This window comes from Galleria mellonella, unplaced genomic scaffold (genome assembly GCF_026898425.1).
Source record: "Galleria mellonella isolate WM207_F2 unplaced genomic scaffold, CSIRO_AGI_GalMel_v1 utg171, whole genome shotgun sequence".
Lineage (NCBI taxonomy): Eukaryota > Metazoa > Arthropoda > Insecta > Lepidoptera > Pyralidae > Galleria > Galleria mellonella.
Window position 1 is genome coordinate 5,529,876 of NW_026442014.1, and position 18,369 is coordinate 5,548,244.

Genomic DNA, 18,369 nt, shown 5'->3' on the forward strand with positions numbered 1-18,369 from the left:
GAGTTGGCTGGTGCGCAAACCTTTTTGCATCTTTTTGCACATGCAAATTCAATTCCGACTCGGAAATCTTTACAAGAATATACCGAATGGAAATGTTTACCTTACTCTTTTACGGCTTTATGTTTTTATTTGCAGATTCATGTGAGTGTAGCGGAATCGTGCAAAAGATTAATATTGACTGTATGCTAATTTCATTTTACTGTAAAACCAGTGTTCGGTTTTGTTGTGAAATTATTAGAGTCGACGGTTGCCCATTAGAATGACTCCCAACTTTATGATATCAGATAATTCATTATAGAGTACTTTCTACATTCTGCTTCATTAAGAAGTTCCGTAACGTTCTTTTATTTGCGGCTATTATGGACCTTTATTTAGTGTCTTTAAATTTGCTGGTTTACTTTTATTTTTTAACTTCGTTATTTTTTTTTTCACTTACATTGTGGATTCGTGCCGTTTATTTAACTTTATTTTCCGTACGTTACCATTTTAACTGATCGTAGGTTTAAATCGCGTGGCCTGAAGTCTATTATTTTTTATTTTGTATCGTGTTGTCGTGACTTAGGGACTTTAATGGGTATTAAAAGAACAAAAAGTTACTATCGTGCAGTTCTACCTTTTTTAAACCGGGAATCGGTAGCGACCTTGTATAAAGGCGATTGTCTAATTGTAATGGGCAGCTACTAGGTGGAATAATGCTTGGATCTCGCCTGCGGGCTTTGAAAAAAAAAGCATTTAGAGGCGTGGTCAAAATCCTGTTTGTTTTCGACTTGACTTTAATCGGAGCCGAAACTCGAGTCTCTGGTTCTCCTTAATTTTGATTTATAGACACCGCATGCTGTTATTATGAAGTTGTGGTTATATCTCCGGCGACTGGTCGGCTCCCCTAACATTAAATATTCCCAGATCATAATATCAATTAACTTGTTCATAATTCTTAGTTAAAAAATACTAATTAAAATTGCCCCTTGTGTAACCGAACCTAGCATTACTTTTTATGTTAACTATAAGGAATCTCGCAGAAGTAAGGCTTGGCTGCGTAACGAGCCATTGTTGCCGGTATCTCGTCATCTCGCTTTCAACTACCACCTAAGGTAAATCACCTGCCGTATTCGAGATCCATCCGATATGTTGCGATGTTTGTATAACAGCCTCATTTCGTAGAATAAATGAGGCTTGTTAACAGTAAGTATTCGTTCCCTTAGGAAAATTGAAATGGAATACGGAGCCAAGGTGACTTGGACAGATTGTCGGCAATTGAAAATGGGCCGGTTCTACTCGTATATAGGCGCTTGTAGAGTAGGGATAGTACAAGCGATCCATCTCATTACTTTCTCGTGGGCCGATGATGGATCAGTGAGGGCATCACGACTCGTTCCTTTTGTTGTTTTGCTTTGTTGGTAAATCCGTTGCGCCGTTTTTCACCATATTAGTGCCTTGTTATATTCGAATTGGTTTTTTTACAAAGTTAATTGGATAGATTATTATGGTGATGACTTTTGAAACATTGCGTTTGAATATTGTGTAACGTATCTAAGTATTATCTACTATTAAAATTAGTGAAATTAATATTATTAATAGAAAAAGAAATTGGTTGGTAATGGACAAATTAAAATAAATACGTAATCGATTTAAAAAATCTCTCACCTATAGTAAACTATATCAGCAGCAATATGTTTAGAAAAAAAATTGTGCATTGCCGGGAAGATCGCTAGTATGAAATACATATAATAAAATAATTTTTAGTGTAAATAATATATTGTTACTTATGAAAGGCATTGATTATCGAAATGTTTTTACGATCTTCAGTATAATAAAAACCGAGTTCCGAGGTTCTCTTTAAATTGTTACGATATGCGGTGTGCGTAGGTTTCGAATGCTTATGTGAGATAACATCATCTCATATGTCGTTACAGGGTGTCTTCTCGAGCTTTCACCGGTGCGTCAGAGGCGTACCTACTGGCCATTGGGCGCATGTTGTGACAGCATCCCACGATAAACTCTGCTTATGTTTATCTGCGCGCGCGCCGCCCGCCATGTTTGTTTATCTCGATCCACCGTACGTCCGTGTTAATAAATGTCTTGTATCGTTAAAAAAAAAAACTGTCGTTTTTTATTCAATATTTTTATGTTCGTCGTATGGTTTATTTAGACATCGGTTATTAATAATAATGGATGCTTCAGGGTTGTTAGATCAAAATTTAAGATCGTTGTTAATACATAAAATGTACGTGTAGTGTAGGTAGTTTTTTTACGTTACGTTTTTTGTTAGCGAGTGCCGTGCGGGTCTCATTTTTATTGGGGTTTCTAACAAGGGACTTGGGTACGTGTTCGTGTATTATATATTCCAAACAGATGTTATCCTGCGACGATGTTTAGGATATTAATTGGATATGTTTGTTATTCGATTCAAATCACACGCATATTTAAATAAATATTCCCACATTTGAGTTTTGTTCAGAAAATTAGTAGGTAGGAATCTACGTAAATTTTGAATGGTGACGCCTGCTCAAAATACGTAATGTAGTGACATTGAAAAGGGCAGCTCTACGGAAATACGAAACCGATGAAGTGTGGTTTGTCGCTGCTTATTACCTAATCTCGTTCTGGTCCACTAAGCATCGTATTACGGCTTGTTAGCGGCGCGACGAATTGGGAGCGGAGCGGCACACTGAGCATTGTGCCCGCCGGAACCATCTGTGGTGGTAGCCGCTGAAAGCCATGTAATTACACCAACCTAATCACACATTTAATGATATGCATCATTTATAATTTTTTTTTCTTTAATTGAATTGTGTGGATTTTTTTCGGATACTTGCAACACTAAAATATAAATAATATAAATAAATAACAACAATAAACTATAAATATATCATAGAATTTATGCTTAAAATTGAGTTACTGCAAAGTCTGCAGAAACTTGAAATTTTGGATCATATAACTCTCTAAGACTGTCCACTAAGAAATACTTTTTAAATACCTATCTCTAAATAGTCTCCATGACTGACACATCAATGAAGGAAGACATGGTGTTTTTTTTAATCTATAGATGATAATTACAAATATCAATCAAGTCGGCTTACTACAGAGTTTGGTTTTAATACAGAAATAATTCTAGTTTTAGGAATATAAGATTTTTAAAAACGTTAAAAAACGTAAAGTATCTCATCTCAACATGTCCTATTGAGAAATGTTTAAACGATATTTCTAAAAAGTCTTACTGACATTCGACCTTAGACATCCATAGATTACCATAGAGTTACTGTTACGCATATATGATATGTTATGCAAAGATTTTTGAGACGGAGGCCATGTGCTAGGTAGTTTGGTTAATTAGTAATTAAATCTGTTCATTTTATTTCAACAATTCCTTCAAGAGTTATCACATTTTTCGGATCAATCCATGAACACTGAATGGTAATTCCTCCCAACCGTGTTATTGGTAAGTCTACAAACTTTATTATCATACTCTAATGTTCCTAGTAAAATATTATTCGCCAGTAAAGTTATTTACGACTATTATTGACATCTGTAAATAAGGTTATTATAAACTGTAAGTCTTAAATTCTCACTAGATTCGTACTAGAAATTAGTATTTCTTCAAAATAATCTAATACATACTTTTTTTTGTTTCGTTGAAGTTGAAAAATAACACTGTGCACGACGGGACACCCTCAGGGTACTATTGTTACATCGTCCATTTATTTTCTTACTTTTTTTGACCATTGTTTACTTTACGAGCGATGTTTGAAATTTTATGATTTCCATCACGACTGATGGCGGAGACGTAAATTATGTTTTGTACGGTTGCCAATGCGATAATAATTCTCGGTTGTGTATAGGATTTTCGATTGCTTTTAATTTATTTGGCGGCTTCTGGCTTAGATTATTCGTTTAAATTTAGAGCTATGCTTGCTCTTGTTAAAACAAAATGCGAATTTTTGTGATCTCATATCTGGTGCCTAGCAAAATTTTTGTTGGTAGGGCGTAAACAGTGCAAGTAAAGCACACTGCCTCATGCCGTCGACGCGCTTTGGAGGGCCCTTCTCGAGAGCTCTTTTGAAACAAACTGCTCTCTTGAAAAATTCATCCGACGATTTTTTAACATTCAAGTTTTATTGTTCTTTTATTTTTATTTCGTAAAATTAAACCGCGGCTGTACGAGGTGTCATAATGCCTGGAAAGCTGCACTAATATTTTCCCCCACGAGCCTTTATAACCTTTCTAAGTTCCAAAGTAAATATGGCCGTCATGCTTCTGTCCCCAGTCGTTATGATGGTACAAATCTACAACATAATACAGTGTGGCGGTTGGATAATATTTGGTGAGCGTTATTTGACAAGCGTGTTCGTGTGTTTTGTTACTGGACACCTCTACTAGATACACAATATGTGTTTGAATTGCACTGACACTAACCATGGGAGTTTTCAGGAATGGTGCTCTATGTTTGCACATCTGTCTCCAGATGCCGTTTTCCCAGTAGTCACCGAAGTAATGAAAAAAACCGGTGGCGTCGGCTGATAATTTGTAATGACTCTTATCTACAGCGATAAAGTGGACGTGTATAAATCTCGTATCAATATTTTGATAAAGAATCAATGTTACAACGAATGCTACTGTGGTGATAACCTCAGTCGATTCGGTTGAAGGATTGTCCTAATCTCTCAGATAAGTACGAGAAACGTTGGTTCCCGTATCTAATATTCATGCACGTGTGCTGACTCTGTAATTGGATTTAAACGATACGAGATACAAATTCATGTCGAGGGTTGTCGGGAATAATCCTGCAACATTTACAAACACATCACGGTCGTGTTCGTGCTGAGTTTTTTCTTGAGTTTACGTGCGCAATGTCGTTTGTCACACAACAGCCCTAGGTTCTTGAGCTGTCGAGTGAAATTGGTAACTTTTTTGTTTAATTTTCGAGATACATGTTTAATGTTTGTGTAGTCCCGCAGAGCGGTAGGTGGCTGGCCTCAACCATTAGAATGTCTTTTGGCGTGATAGCGTTTATTTGCGGCTGCCTCAACGGAAATCGATGTTCACGACTTTGTGATGTTATGACAGCAATGTAAATAATTTTCGCGTGTGTTAGATGCAATACATATATACTTATCTGTCTCCATTTTCAACACATAGAATTATCAGTCTAATCCTGTGATAGATTGAACTTGATTGTGATATGAATATCTAATCCATCTATACAATATATTAAAAACTGTAGAACATAAAATATTGGACGACCTTAGATGTGTAGTAATTTAACACACTCTTCCGATCGTTATGGGTTTAATTCGCGTACTATAAGATTTTTAAATAAGATTTTTTTCGTAATTCAGTTTAAAATATGTATTACCTATGTGTATTAAAAAAAATGAATGTATCAATTGCTTAGTAATTTTAATGTAAGTTTTAATTGTTAGTACGAGGTAACTCAGGGCCGTTCCATATGGCAGTCTATGGAGGAAGCCTATGTTCACCAGTGAACCTATAAATAATAGCTAAGTATGATGATAAATTCTAATTTGTGATTAGATGACATTTAGTAATTAATCTTAGGATTATTTATTTATTTTAATTTGTATAATACAATATAGTATCTTTATAATAATATTGCTCATAGTAGGTATCCTAGCAATTAATGTAAAGCAAGTGAAGTCTTGCTAATAAGTTTTAGTTTATTCGCTGGGGTATCTACACTAGACGCTAAACTTTAAATTTCCGAGTTAATTTCCTCTGTATACGTAGTACGTGTTATATAAATTGAAGACCGCCATTTCGCGAGTGACTAGCGAGTGAGAGAGTACTCGTACAAGCGTTGTTATATAAACATAATATAATTATACAAGTTTGTTGTGATGATAGTGCAGCTCCATAAAATGCTATTATTGTAACGATAATATTTACGTATTCGCGATGTAAATCAGCGACAGGTAGGAATCGTTTACGAAGTAGGTACTTTTCTTTGTGTATAAATCCATCGTCAGTACTTGCAGACGAGTCTTATTGATTGCTTTGTCGATTCAATACCGATTTTTACAATAATTTTTGCATATATTCTCATAATATAATTGTGTATCCTATTTTCAAAACATCTTATTCTTTTTTGTTAAAATTGTTTAATTATGAAATTTTCGTTAAATGATATAATTATTATTTTGTTGTAGTATGTAGTAGTCATACATATCTATGTATTTTTATAATTTAATTCGACTCGTATATCGAGGCTATAGTTAGACAATTTATAACACTTATAATGTCATCTCATTTCAAATTTGCTATTTTATTTACTTTTTATGTATGATATAAGAAAGTAAATTCGTAAGGCTGTTACGATTTTACATATAATATAAGGAACCAAATTAGATAAAAATTGTTCGAGGTATTTTTTATGCAACCTAGAATGGCAAACAAGCTAACGACCCACCTGATGGAAAGTTGTAACCGTCGGTTATAGACATTAGCAGTTCCATGGACATAGCAGAGTAAGAACGAGTAAGTATACTGTTTCTTCTATGATAATACCCCCCATGCGTTGCCATTCCTGAGGACTTAGGTGTTATTCCTCTGTACCCTATAAATTCACTGCCATATCCCACCCTTCAAACCGAAACACAACCATGCAAAAATAACTGCTTCACGGTAGAAACACTAATGGGACAGAGGTGCCCAAGCAAACTACTTTTGTACAAAGTCTGCTGAGTATAATTAGGAATTTAACACAGATTATTTGATAAAAATATTTTTTGTTTTATTCCTTTAAACATATTATCTATTGGATTGAAATATTTCTAAACAACAATGTAGTATAAAAACACAACTAAAGTCGAAATAATCACCTTGCATAATAATAAAAACAACAGAGTTTCTATATTTTGTAGGTGACAATTCACTTCACAGTTAATTAAGACGAAGTTGAAACGAACGAAGTTTCCGTCCCGGTGCACTTAATTAAGGGACGAATATCAATAAGCATCTGGGATGCGATGCAAAAAATCGGGAAAAGATTCCAACTGTCAAAGTAAATCGGCAGGATTAGCCCGGACTGGTCCCGGGCACGCGGGCAAAAAGTCGCATCCATCAACGCGGCTGAACACCGGTGTTTATTTTTAAATTTCTCCTTCCACGATAAGATGTTTGTGAAACATATACATTGACTTATTTCTTAATGGTCGCTCCTCAAGAGCGGTCGCACGAACAACGATGGACGAGGAATAAAACATATCAATTTCACGATCGTAAATAAATTATTTGAGACAACAAGTTGACTAATTTAGCAGATATACGACAGTATCAATATCACATTCCGTGGTGATTGAGCTCGCTGCTAATTGGTTGTTATTATTTAAATTAGTCCGTGTTGTGTAAATCCAGTTATTGCCTCGCTGCTTATGCGGTCCTGGTATCTGATTCTGCGATAAAATATATTTGTAAAAATGAAAACGGTGTGACTTTTATCTTAATGTTAATTACTTCCTTTAATAAAGGCTGTTAATAGGTTAAAGGAACTTAATTAATTCAATAAATTAATGTATACACATGTAATTGCATTACACTGTAATTAAATACGGCGATGGGGAGGTCGGTGAAGGATGGCTCCGATTATTACGCACATTATCCTGCTAGAGATGTGGCCCGGTCTCCCCTTCGCACCCTTGCGCACACACCTTACGCCTTGATTTTTGTTTCGGGGAAAATACGGAAAATTTATAGTTATTGTATAATGTTTTGGTATGAACTCTGTACTTTACTTCCAACAGCCGGTCCATTCGAATTTGCTATAAATATTATTATCATTTTGTGATATAAAACAGCGTAACATATGCATTGCTAATTAATAAGAAGGTACAATTGTAGTTTCATTAAGGATAAATTACTTTAGAATAGGTACTTCGGAAAATAGGACTGGAATTATCGAATCGTATGTAAGTGTATTACTTCTACGTATTTTATTATATTTTCACAGTTAAGCCCATAATATTTTTTACTTACTTATATTATAAATGTGAAAGTGAGTTTATTTGATTGTTACCTTATAGTGCCTTAACAGCATAACCAATCAGTATGAAATTTGGTAAATAAGCTATATTTTTCACAATCAGTGAACATATCCCGGTCATGCAAAGTTGTGGGTAAAAGCTAGTTTTTTAAATTTAACATTTATAAAATTTAATTTTCTTTCAGAAACTTTATTTTTGTTATAATTAATATTGTCTTAGAAAAAGTATTACTCCAATATGTAGGTACATTTATTTATCTATGGTAGATATTATAGTACTTGCAAGTAATTCCCAAGTAATTTATTTAACAGAACCGGCGTCTGTTTCGACACAGAAGTGTAAGACACTTCAGTCGTAAATCGGTCGACAACTGCTTTATAGCTTAGAGCAATCCAGCGCCAAATCGCTTAATTGTTTTAAGTAGCGGATGTGATGTTTAAAAACGGTTTGAGTTCATGCTACGCCAACAAACTGTTGAGGCTATCAAAATTTATTTCTGTGTACCCGAAATGTGGACAACATTAAAAAGTTTTTCTTATAGAATAATATTAAAAAAAAAAAAAAAACATAGTAAGTACGATTGTCTGTAAAAAATAAATTAATCGTACCCATCAATGAACGATGAGTTCTAAATTCAAAATTGTTCTGTATAATGAGTCTGGTATAAAAAATAAAAACTATTTGTATTTAGAACGCAAAATCGAGTGTTTGTTATTATTATTGTTTAATATTATTAGACATTAGTTTCTGCTACGCAACAAGTAGAAAACGGTATCTTCGATCCTTACAAAATTAATATGTAACTAACACTTGATAAAATCTATCGATTGCGAAAACAATTGTTAAAATCGGTTCAGAATCGGAGAAATAATCATGTAATATAATTACAAAAATCAGACAATGCGAGAATTTATCCTTTTTGATATCGCTTAAAAATACGCATGTAAGACCATATAAAACAAAATATCAATATCTTTACACCTATGCTCTTTTCAGGGGTTTTAATTTCACGGGTCTTTTGTGGAGCTTTGAAGGGCGTGAGGGGTAAATCTTGTTAAGCACAAAGCTTGGACAGACAGACGGACAATGGGATAATGTTTCCCCACCTCACTTCCGGAACGGTGACTTCGAAAACCTCAAAGTTTTACACCTGAGCACACCTGTATTGAAGTTTTTAGACAAATGCTATTACGTAATTTTTAACGGTTCGATTGGTTTTGAAAAATATTTGGTTTCATCTTGTTAACGATTTTCTTATCGTAATTGAAGATTCTTTGTTTGCGCAGCAGAAATGCATAGAATTGTATAAGTTTTATGGCTTTTTATTGACATTATTACTACTACAGAATTTCTCTTCCGACCAGCAAACAATTTGTCATCATCATCGATCATTCCTTAGTTTTATTTTGTTTAATTTTAAACAAGAAAATTTGGTCATATGACGATTTTACAATAGGAATAATCTCAAGAAGTACTTTTTTTTAATTTACGATTTGGAATTCATAGTGTATTTAGTGAAGTCCATGGTGTTGTTTATGTGAGGGTTGTTACTTTCATCAGGTTGGGCGTCAGCTTGTTTGCCATTTCGTGTTGTATAAAAAAGATGTATGATGCTGTTATTAGTTGCTAAATAGTTACATCGTTGACTACTACTATAGTGTGGCACGGCTTGTTCATTAAAGCGCTAACTTCCCGGTGAAATAGCCAATAAAACTGTCTCCACTGCAACAGACACAGCCTAAACACGTTTTTTACGACGCGTCCAATACTATTCTTAACACATCGTATACCGATTTTATGATAACCATTATCACGCGTAGCTACGGATGTGGTAAAATTTTACAGTTATTTATTTAGTGGTTTTCCTATGTCTGATTGCTTGGTTTCTATTATTGATCTACAAAACATTGTTGTTTATGTCTCGTCGTTATACATTATAAGGTCGGTTCGATTTATATTTGGCCAGTAACAGAAACAAATTTTTAAAAATAATCGAATCTGTATAATTTGTTACGAAATCTTTATTTAAGAATTTGACGCTAAAAGAAGTAATATTCTCTACTGTTAAGATTGCACGTATTCATTTACTACACCATATTTTTAACGGTATGTAAGTAGATGAGGTAGTACTTATTCATCGTATAGCTTCAGATGCTGTTATTGAAAAATAATGAACGCATAATCATATAGCTGAGCTAGCTATAGTACCTATAGATAGAACTGGCGTCGCGCGCGTCTGAACCCTTGGTTGACTGAAGTGCATAACTCGGAGCGTATATTCCGCCGACACCTCTGCATTTTGTTTTATTTTCTTGCACGCCTCCTCCGCATAATTCCACAATAATGCCTCTGTTGTGCCCTAAAATCCTTATATCCATTGCTTCGAAGGGGAACTTTCTATACGAAATATCAGCGGCTATTGTTCGACGCTCTATTTTATTCCTTACAAATGGGTTTTTGTACGAATGTAATGAAAGCTTTATTCGAAGGTGCGAATGTAGAATACGTCAATGGAAGAAAAAGCGATTCGCGCGATATTTAATCGTGGCACAATGGTGTTGAAGGTTTTTTTATTCCATAAAGGGTAAAGAAATCCATTTAAAGTAGACACTTTTTCTACGTCTATGGCATATCTATGCTAGATAGTTTGTCTTGTTGTAATGGCGATGAATTTTAAATGAACTTTATTAAAAAGGATTTGTACTGATGTCTGACAACGTCTGTATTTCTATTTTAAAGAACAATATCTCTGTATGATTATTTTTTCTAAAGTGTTCATCATACTGAAGAAGAAGAAATTCATACATTAAAATATGCAACAATATTTTTTCTTGTTAATATATAATTAATATTTTCAACATTTATCGAGATTGAGATAACGATGGTCTTTATAAGTACTACAACACTTTAAAAGAAATACCCAAATGTAAAATTTTTGTAGCAAATTTATGTTCTAAGTCTTCTATGGTTAACGGTTCAAAAGTTTTAATTAAAAAATATTTAAAGCAAGACCTGATTATTTTAAACAACCATGGGCACATGTTCACAATTAATAAGCACTTGCCATGTTTTTTATACTACTGTCTACAGCAGTAGTATTTTAAGGGAATTTGCGATAAGCCACTCAAGTGCAGGTAGTGTTTTAAGAAATTAGAGAAGCAAAAAATCAGCCGCCACCGGAGTTTGTTATCTTCTGTTATTTGTCGTATTAAGTCTTTCATTTTACCGCATCAAAGACCCCGCCGCACAGTAGCCGAGCTCTGGGACCACTTACTACCTATGGTGGGAATGTAACGGATCTCTCGGTGGGTATGTCCCATCTTTATTACCTCATCAAAATTTGTAGGTGAATTTCGTGCAGCACAAACTTCCGTGTTTATAGTCTTAACCAGATCGAGATTATGATTTCATGGAAACAATTTGTTAAAATTATTGTTATCGCCTTAACTTTTTTAATCTTAATCGACGTTACGATTATAATTGTTCAATGTTCTATCGTTTGTTATCTTGTTCGTTTTATGTTCATTTATTTATAGAATGCATTTCTTGATAGGGCTTCCGACAAATTAATACGATAATGTAAGTATTAAAATAAAATTAACGTGCTCCTATTAACGTTTTGGTGTAAGAAGTTGATAATTATATATTACAACTATAGGTGCCTAAAATAATTAAGTTCTGCTTTTTATAAATCAAGAATACAGAAGGGATATAAATATTTTCTTTGACGTTTCAAAGTCGTCCGGTGATCACAAGGACAAACATTACGGTACAATGACGCGATAGTGTGTTGTTAGACAGAAGTATCACCTACGAGAGGATTATACAGAAGGGACTAAATATAATTTTTTTATTAATAAAAAAATACATGTACTATTATTTCTGAATACTTATTACAATAAAATTTAAATGTTAATGACTGTAATTTTCAGAGAAGACAATCAAGAAAATTATTTGTCTTAAATGTCACTGTTAGTAGACTTACTTAAGCATTAGGCAGTTCTTTGATGATGAAAAAATCGTTTTTAAAATAACTATCAATTATAATATGTACTTATTGTATGTCGATAAAATTAGGTCGTCGTAGTGTTCTTGACATCTCATAAGATCGACATTCGCAATCTAACAAGAGTAGTGCAAGAGCGCTAATAATAATCCGCAATGGAAGGTAACCAACAGTGGAAGTACTCGACGCGGGAAGTTCTGCATGCATTAATATTTGTCAGTCAATGTATTGCATGCTAATAGAATATATCACTATATATTGTAACTCGTTAGCGGTTAATAGCAGTACCTCGTCTTGAATAAACAAACAGCCGTTAAACAGCGTCAAAATTATTAATTTAGTCACACTCGCGACCGTTTCGGCAACTCATTTGCATACGAGTGTAATGTTCGATACTGTACAAACATATTTAGATAAGATATTTATATTTTATGATTATAGTGTTAATAACAGCGCTGTAATGGCCAGACGGACGGTAACGAGGATCCTGTTTCCATATTTATGTGCGACCGCTCACAATATTTAAATATTTATGGCGTTATTAGATATCGAACGTAAAAATAGTTTTATTTTCTTTTTATTCATTTCATGTCCGTAGAATATGAAGTAATATATTTAATGTGAAAATAATATTATAAAAATGTGAACGTAAATTCATTTGTTAATTATTTGACGCTTATATTACACAAATCTATCAACAAACCGTCATGAAACATATACGCTTGCACAGTTGATATTTGGAATGGAGATGGAGAAGGCCAAACTATATCTTGGTTTACATAGACTACTACTCCCAGTCACTAGGATAGTTTTAGGCACATGCAGGTTATATGTATGAAAACACGTTCTCATGCGTAGATTTTGTGATGTCTTTTAGCATCTTTGAGGTAATTACCTCTTCAATTCCAGAAAGAAACAATAAAACCCTTACAAGTCCAAAAAATACCCAAATTGTTCCAAGCCTATTTCACTTTTCTGAAGAAGTGAGTTGACATACGAGGTTTGTCCGGAAAGTACGTATAAAAGTTTTTTAAAAATTTTATTTTACAATTATTCAGGTAAATCAATTTTATCCCCTTCAAAGTACTCCCCCTGTGACATAATGCACTTGTGCCAACGCCGTTTCCACTGTGAGAAGGCTCCTTGAAAGTCCTCTGGTTGTAGGTTTCTCAGCTGCCCCGTCGTAGCTTTTTTTATCTCATTTATGTCCCCCAAATGCCGCCCCCGAAGTACCAATTTGGTTTTTGGGAACAAGAAGAAGTCACACGGGGCCAAATCCGGCGAATAGGGGGGGTGTTCGGTCACCGTAATGGAATTTTTACTCAAAAACTCACGGACAACAAGAGAGGTGTGGGCAGGGGCATTGTCGTGGTGAAGAATCCAACGCCCCTCTCGCGCCAATTCTGGACGAACTCGTGCCACACGAGCTTTGAGGCGTCTGAGCACATCGACGTAGAATTTTCCATCAACTGTCTGGCCTGGAGGGACGAATTCTTGATGGACAATCCCCCGAACATCGAAAAAAACAATCAACATTGTCTCGGCCCTCTCTGAATCTTTTAGCCACTTGTGGACGGTTGGTTCCTTCACAGCATCATCCCCATAAACTGTTCTGAGATCGGCAAAAATTTCACGGCCATTCTTGCCGAGTTTCGAGAGAAACTTGATTACGACGCGCTGCTCTTCAACGGAAGCGGGCTCCATGCCGACGGGGTTTCGTTAAGAGGTAACTTCACAGATGGCGTGACAAGCCAGTTCGTACCGCACGGCGGTCAGACCAGAACTGAAGCATTGTTAGGGACATAAGGAAGGGGTCCTGCGCTTACCTGGCCTCCCCACTCCTCTTTCTCGCATTCCAGAACACTTTTATACGAACTTTCCGGACAGACCTCGTATCTAGCGTAGTAATGTGAGTTCACGTAATAGCATGGCATAGCGCAGTGTTACTCATGTCTATTTCGATTTGAATACTCCCAAGAGTAAAACTAAACCAAAGTAAAATTACTCCAAAGTAAAACGTGCTACAGTCGTATTTTTCTGTACCACTTATTGTATGGATATTTAATGCTTTGCTCTGTAGTTGAGAGATATTTAATTTACTTATATTTAATTCATCTTGCGAAATATTATATACCTGAAAATTCGTAATTTAGATATTTGTTCTTCAGTTGGCTGATCGACTTTGGTAGACATATAGTCTATGTCATAACAGGATAATGTTTTAATACAAATTCACGAGGGCAAACCGGTAGTATTTTTAAGAAATAAAAAAATACTTATATGAAAATATTGTCAAAGAAATATGAACTTATCTATTCACCAACTTAGGGTTGATATTAATGAGAACTAATAATTTTAGTGCTTCAATAATTTCTTTCATATTGGCGTTTACGACCGTTCAAAGCTTATCGAGCATACCTAAGTAATTTAATTTTTTGTTAGTTCCCATGATTTGTGGGCAGGTGGCGGTGGCGTTGGATTGCGGCATCTTTGTGCTTGGTGCTTTGATCTCGCCGTGTATTGTGCGCGTGCGATTCTTTTTGCCGTCAGTCGTATTCTCGTATTATGTTATTGATGCGTGTATTGATTTGTGAACGTAGCTTCAATAGCTCGGTTGCAGTTTACAGAGGGACCCATCAGATCTTTGTCTGAATATGTCAGATCTGGCAGACTTGTTGGCGTCGTGTTACACAATAAGAACATTATAAATGTAATGCTCGGATTTAGGAAATTGAGTAAAATTACTTTTATTGTCACATATAATGGAGTCGATTCTGAGAAGCGATCTCTAAACATGTCTCTATAATTAAAATTTCAATTTGATATCATGTTTAAGTCTTTATTTAGAAAAGTAATATAAACCAAATTTCTAATAGATTTTAGTTAAAATTATTATAATTTATTTATTTCATATCTACACTTACACTACACTTATCACTTATTTTATAGGTACTAATACAATGTAATGTAACTATGTTAATTTACATAATTAACATAGTTACATTACATTGTATTAGTATATGTAATATATATTTATTTATATGTTAACTATTGTAGCTAATTAGATAAAGAGCTAATTGTAAATTCATTAATTTAATGATGGTCCATAAAACAGTACATTCGTGAAATTATCAAATTAAAAGATAAGTTTAGAGAAATTACGGTTCAGAATCGATATTATCTTAATGAAGATGTACTTACATTAGTATCGATTATTGAGAACTTTAGAGAGATTGCGTCTTAGTATATACTAATAGGGAGAAAGGGGTTTTTAGTAATAGGAATCTAACTTCTAAATCTCTATCTATAAATCTAATCTGGCTAGCGATATAGGGTATATCACCATCAGGTATAGAGGTTTCTTTAGGGTCGGCAACGCGGGCATAATAACCCTGGTATTGCAGGCGTTCATAGGCTATGGTAACAACTTACCATCAGGTGGACCGTATGCTTGATTGCCACCTCAGTAGTATAAAAAAAAAGGTTGACCTCCACACATACAAACCATCTTGTTTCAATCAATTCTTTATGAATTTGTCACTATGGGCCAACTGTCTTGTTTCATCCTCACCTGTCATCACTTATTGGTATCGATGTATATCTGTAGCGCAGCTGGGGCTACCATTTTACCTATTGTGGAGGGGGGGGGGGTGAAGGGATTATTAGTTATGAAGACTAAGGGCCCAATTGTTAGCAATATACCCAACTATGTTGACCTCCACGTGGTCCCTCCTGGAAACCATCGATTGGTATTGCCATATAACCATGGATTGATTGGTATAGACTAGCAATATTGGCATAAATCCTAGCAAAAATAAACTAACGAGAATTGTGTATTGTTCGCAGGTCTAACGGCAGAGCTGTATTACGTGCGAGATGGTCTAATAAACTTCTACGCACTCAACTTCGTGGTACCAGTACCAGCGACCATCGAAGAGTTGCATTTCACTTGGCAAAGTCTCGCCAGAAGACCTGTAAGTATACTCGTACACTCATATCTATTGGTGTCTTTTATCTAGTATTTTTTTTACAACTACAATGCAGTCATCGCAGTCAAGCTTTTGATTTACCAGATGGTTCACCATCTTGCAATATGCAATATTTTCAGCAGCTTGCAATATCACTCACTTTAGTATCAAGTAATTTTTGTATAGTCTGTTTCGATTTGAATGAATGAAAATGTAACCAATTATCACAAAAGCACTCTTTTAATGAAATTGGCGACAAATTGGTATATTCAATCATTTGGTGGATTTCTGTTTCTATCTGCCATAAGGACGAATTACTGCTGCCACTGTATCGACTGAAAAATTCGGTAATTCATTCCTAGGAAATAATGTTAGTCTTAAGTTTACTTGAATAAAAAGTATTTATATTCATTTATTATTTATATCTTACGGTCGGTCAACTATTCGTTTGTTTACTTATTGATTAATTTCTGTTGAAACAGGCTATACCATATCTCACTATACAGGCTATACCATGTATTTTAACCGGAAAACAACACGTGTTCTTTGACAAGCAGCTTTTTTATAAAACAGAATGGCAAACAAGCTGACGGCCCATCTGACGGAAAGTGGTACCGACCCCTTTAAACGTGAACAATACCATTCACATAACAGAGTTTACTATGCATGTTTGATGGGGACTTAATATAGGAAATAAATGTTACCGAGATATAAAAGAACTGCTAGGCAGCTACACACCTAAAGTATCTAAAATTTTATAGGAACGATCTTGTATATTACATGAAGAAGGAACCAAAATATACGCCTAAAAATTTTAAAAATGTTTTTAAGAACATGCAGTTCATACCGACGAAATTACGGTTATAGATGGTATAAAAAGTCTGTGCCGTCACATATTGGAAATAAATGTCTATTACACAATACAGGTGTGCAATATAGCACTACCTATTTATAAAATACATGTCACCTCGATTCATATGATTTCTACGAACTGCGATGTTCTCATAGTATGTTGCGATTTAAAATATCTAACATTATTTGAATATCAATATAAATTAATAGAATTTGTTTATGTAAAATATATAGGCAGGATTAAATACTTCGTATTAGAGGTCATTCTTACTAAGAATTACAACTTGCCAACTATTCGCTATCTTTTATCGAAATCTCGTTATTATTGTTAGTTTTTTTATACGAATTCAAAAGTTTAATAATTAATTTAAAATTGTTAGGAATTTACTTTAACTATAAATTATTAACTATGTCCAGCAGTGGACGGATAATGGCTGTAATGATGATGATGATAAATTATTTTTATAAGCTTTTTTGGAGTTATTATTTGACTGAAACATTTGGTTAAAAAAACAAATCTCTAAAGTAGTTGTATTAATTTAGTTGATCACAGACAATGGTTAACTAAATTATCCTTATAATTTTGTAATGGCAATTAATGACAATTTGATATTCACGTTAGCAGAATTCGCGGGTTTGCCTGTGATCTTATTGATTTTAAGTAGCTATAACCTTCTTCAAGAAATGAGCTATCAAATGCATAAATATTTTTTGAAATCCGACTGATAAACGCTTTAACAGACCTCTCCGCTTTATTATATTAGTATAGAAATATTTTTATATGTTTAAACCGACCTATATATAATCTGTGAAGCCGCATGCGACAGTGATGGATACATTTAAAAGTCTAATCTTGCATGAGACAGAGTTTAAATTGAACAATCGATTTACTGAAACAATCGCGCCATTATGGTAATCTCCCATATGGACAGCATGCAAATTGGGACAGTGCCCAACGTACATACCAATATACATTGATGTCCTTTCGTCATTTAATGAGCTACGAACGAATATGTAGTCTGCTGAATAAATTTGTAACGAACCCTTGAGTTTGCATCAAAAGAACCAGATCTTATTTTGTTTTCCAAACTTTCAAGGTAAAAATTATTTATTGTTTTTTGATATCAAAAAACGATATACTCTCGACCGGTTACAGGTTTTGATTGTATGTTACAGTTTACATCTCGGGGTAAAAAGTTTGTTGCAAATAATTTCCTATTTAAGTAGGTATATCTATCAATCCTCAAACTATTCAGTATTGCACTATATTATTACGTATGCGTATCTTACCTTAGCTTTGTGAATGAGTGAAAACTGAACATTTTCTGAAAACCATACAGTGAGTTCATTTTAGACATTGTGTTTATACTTGGAATTATACATATATCTGATTATTGTAATATTCTGCCTTTTTATATTTACTTTTTACATTATGGTTTATCTATCTATTCTTTGTACAGCCAGGGGCCGAGCGTGCGGGCTAAAATACCGTAACACAGGGTATCATAGTACGGATTCTGGCCACTCCCAATAGCAAACTATATAT

General features: G+C 34.4%; 1 protein-coding gene across 1 annotated transcript in view; it reads left to right on the forward strand.

Moving 5' to 3' along the window:
* Positions 1-18,369, forward strand: part of LOC113518262 (tyrosine-protein kinase Drl) — a 43,148-nt gene that overhangs the window by 17,885 nt on the left and 6,894 nt on the right. Inside the window, exon 2 of the mRNA XM_026903096.3 lies at positions 15,850-15,977. Coding sequence (XP_026758897.2) covers positions 15,850-15,977 — 128 coding nt within the window. The remainder of the gene's footprint in view (positions 1-15,849; positions 15,978-18,369) is intronic.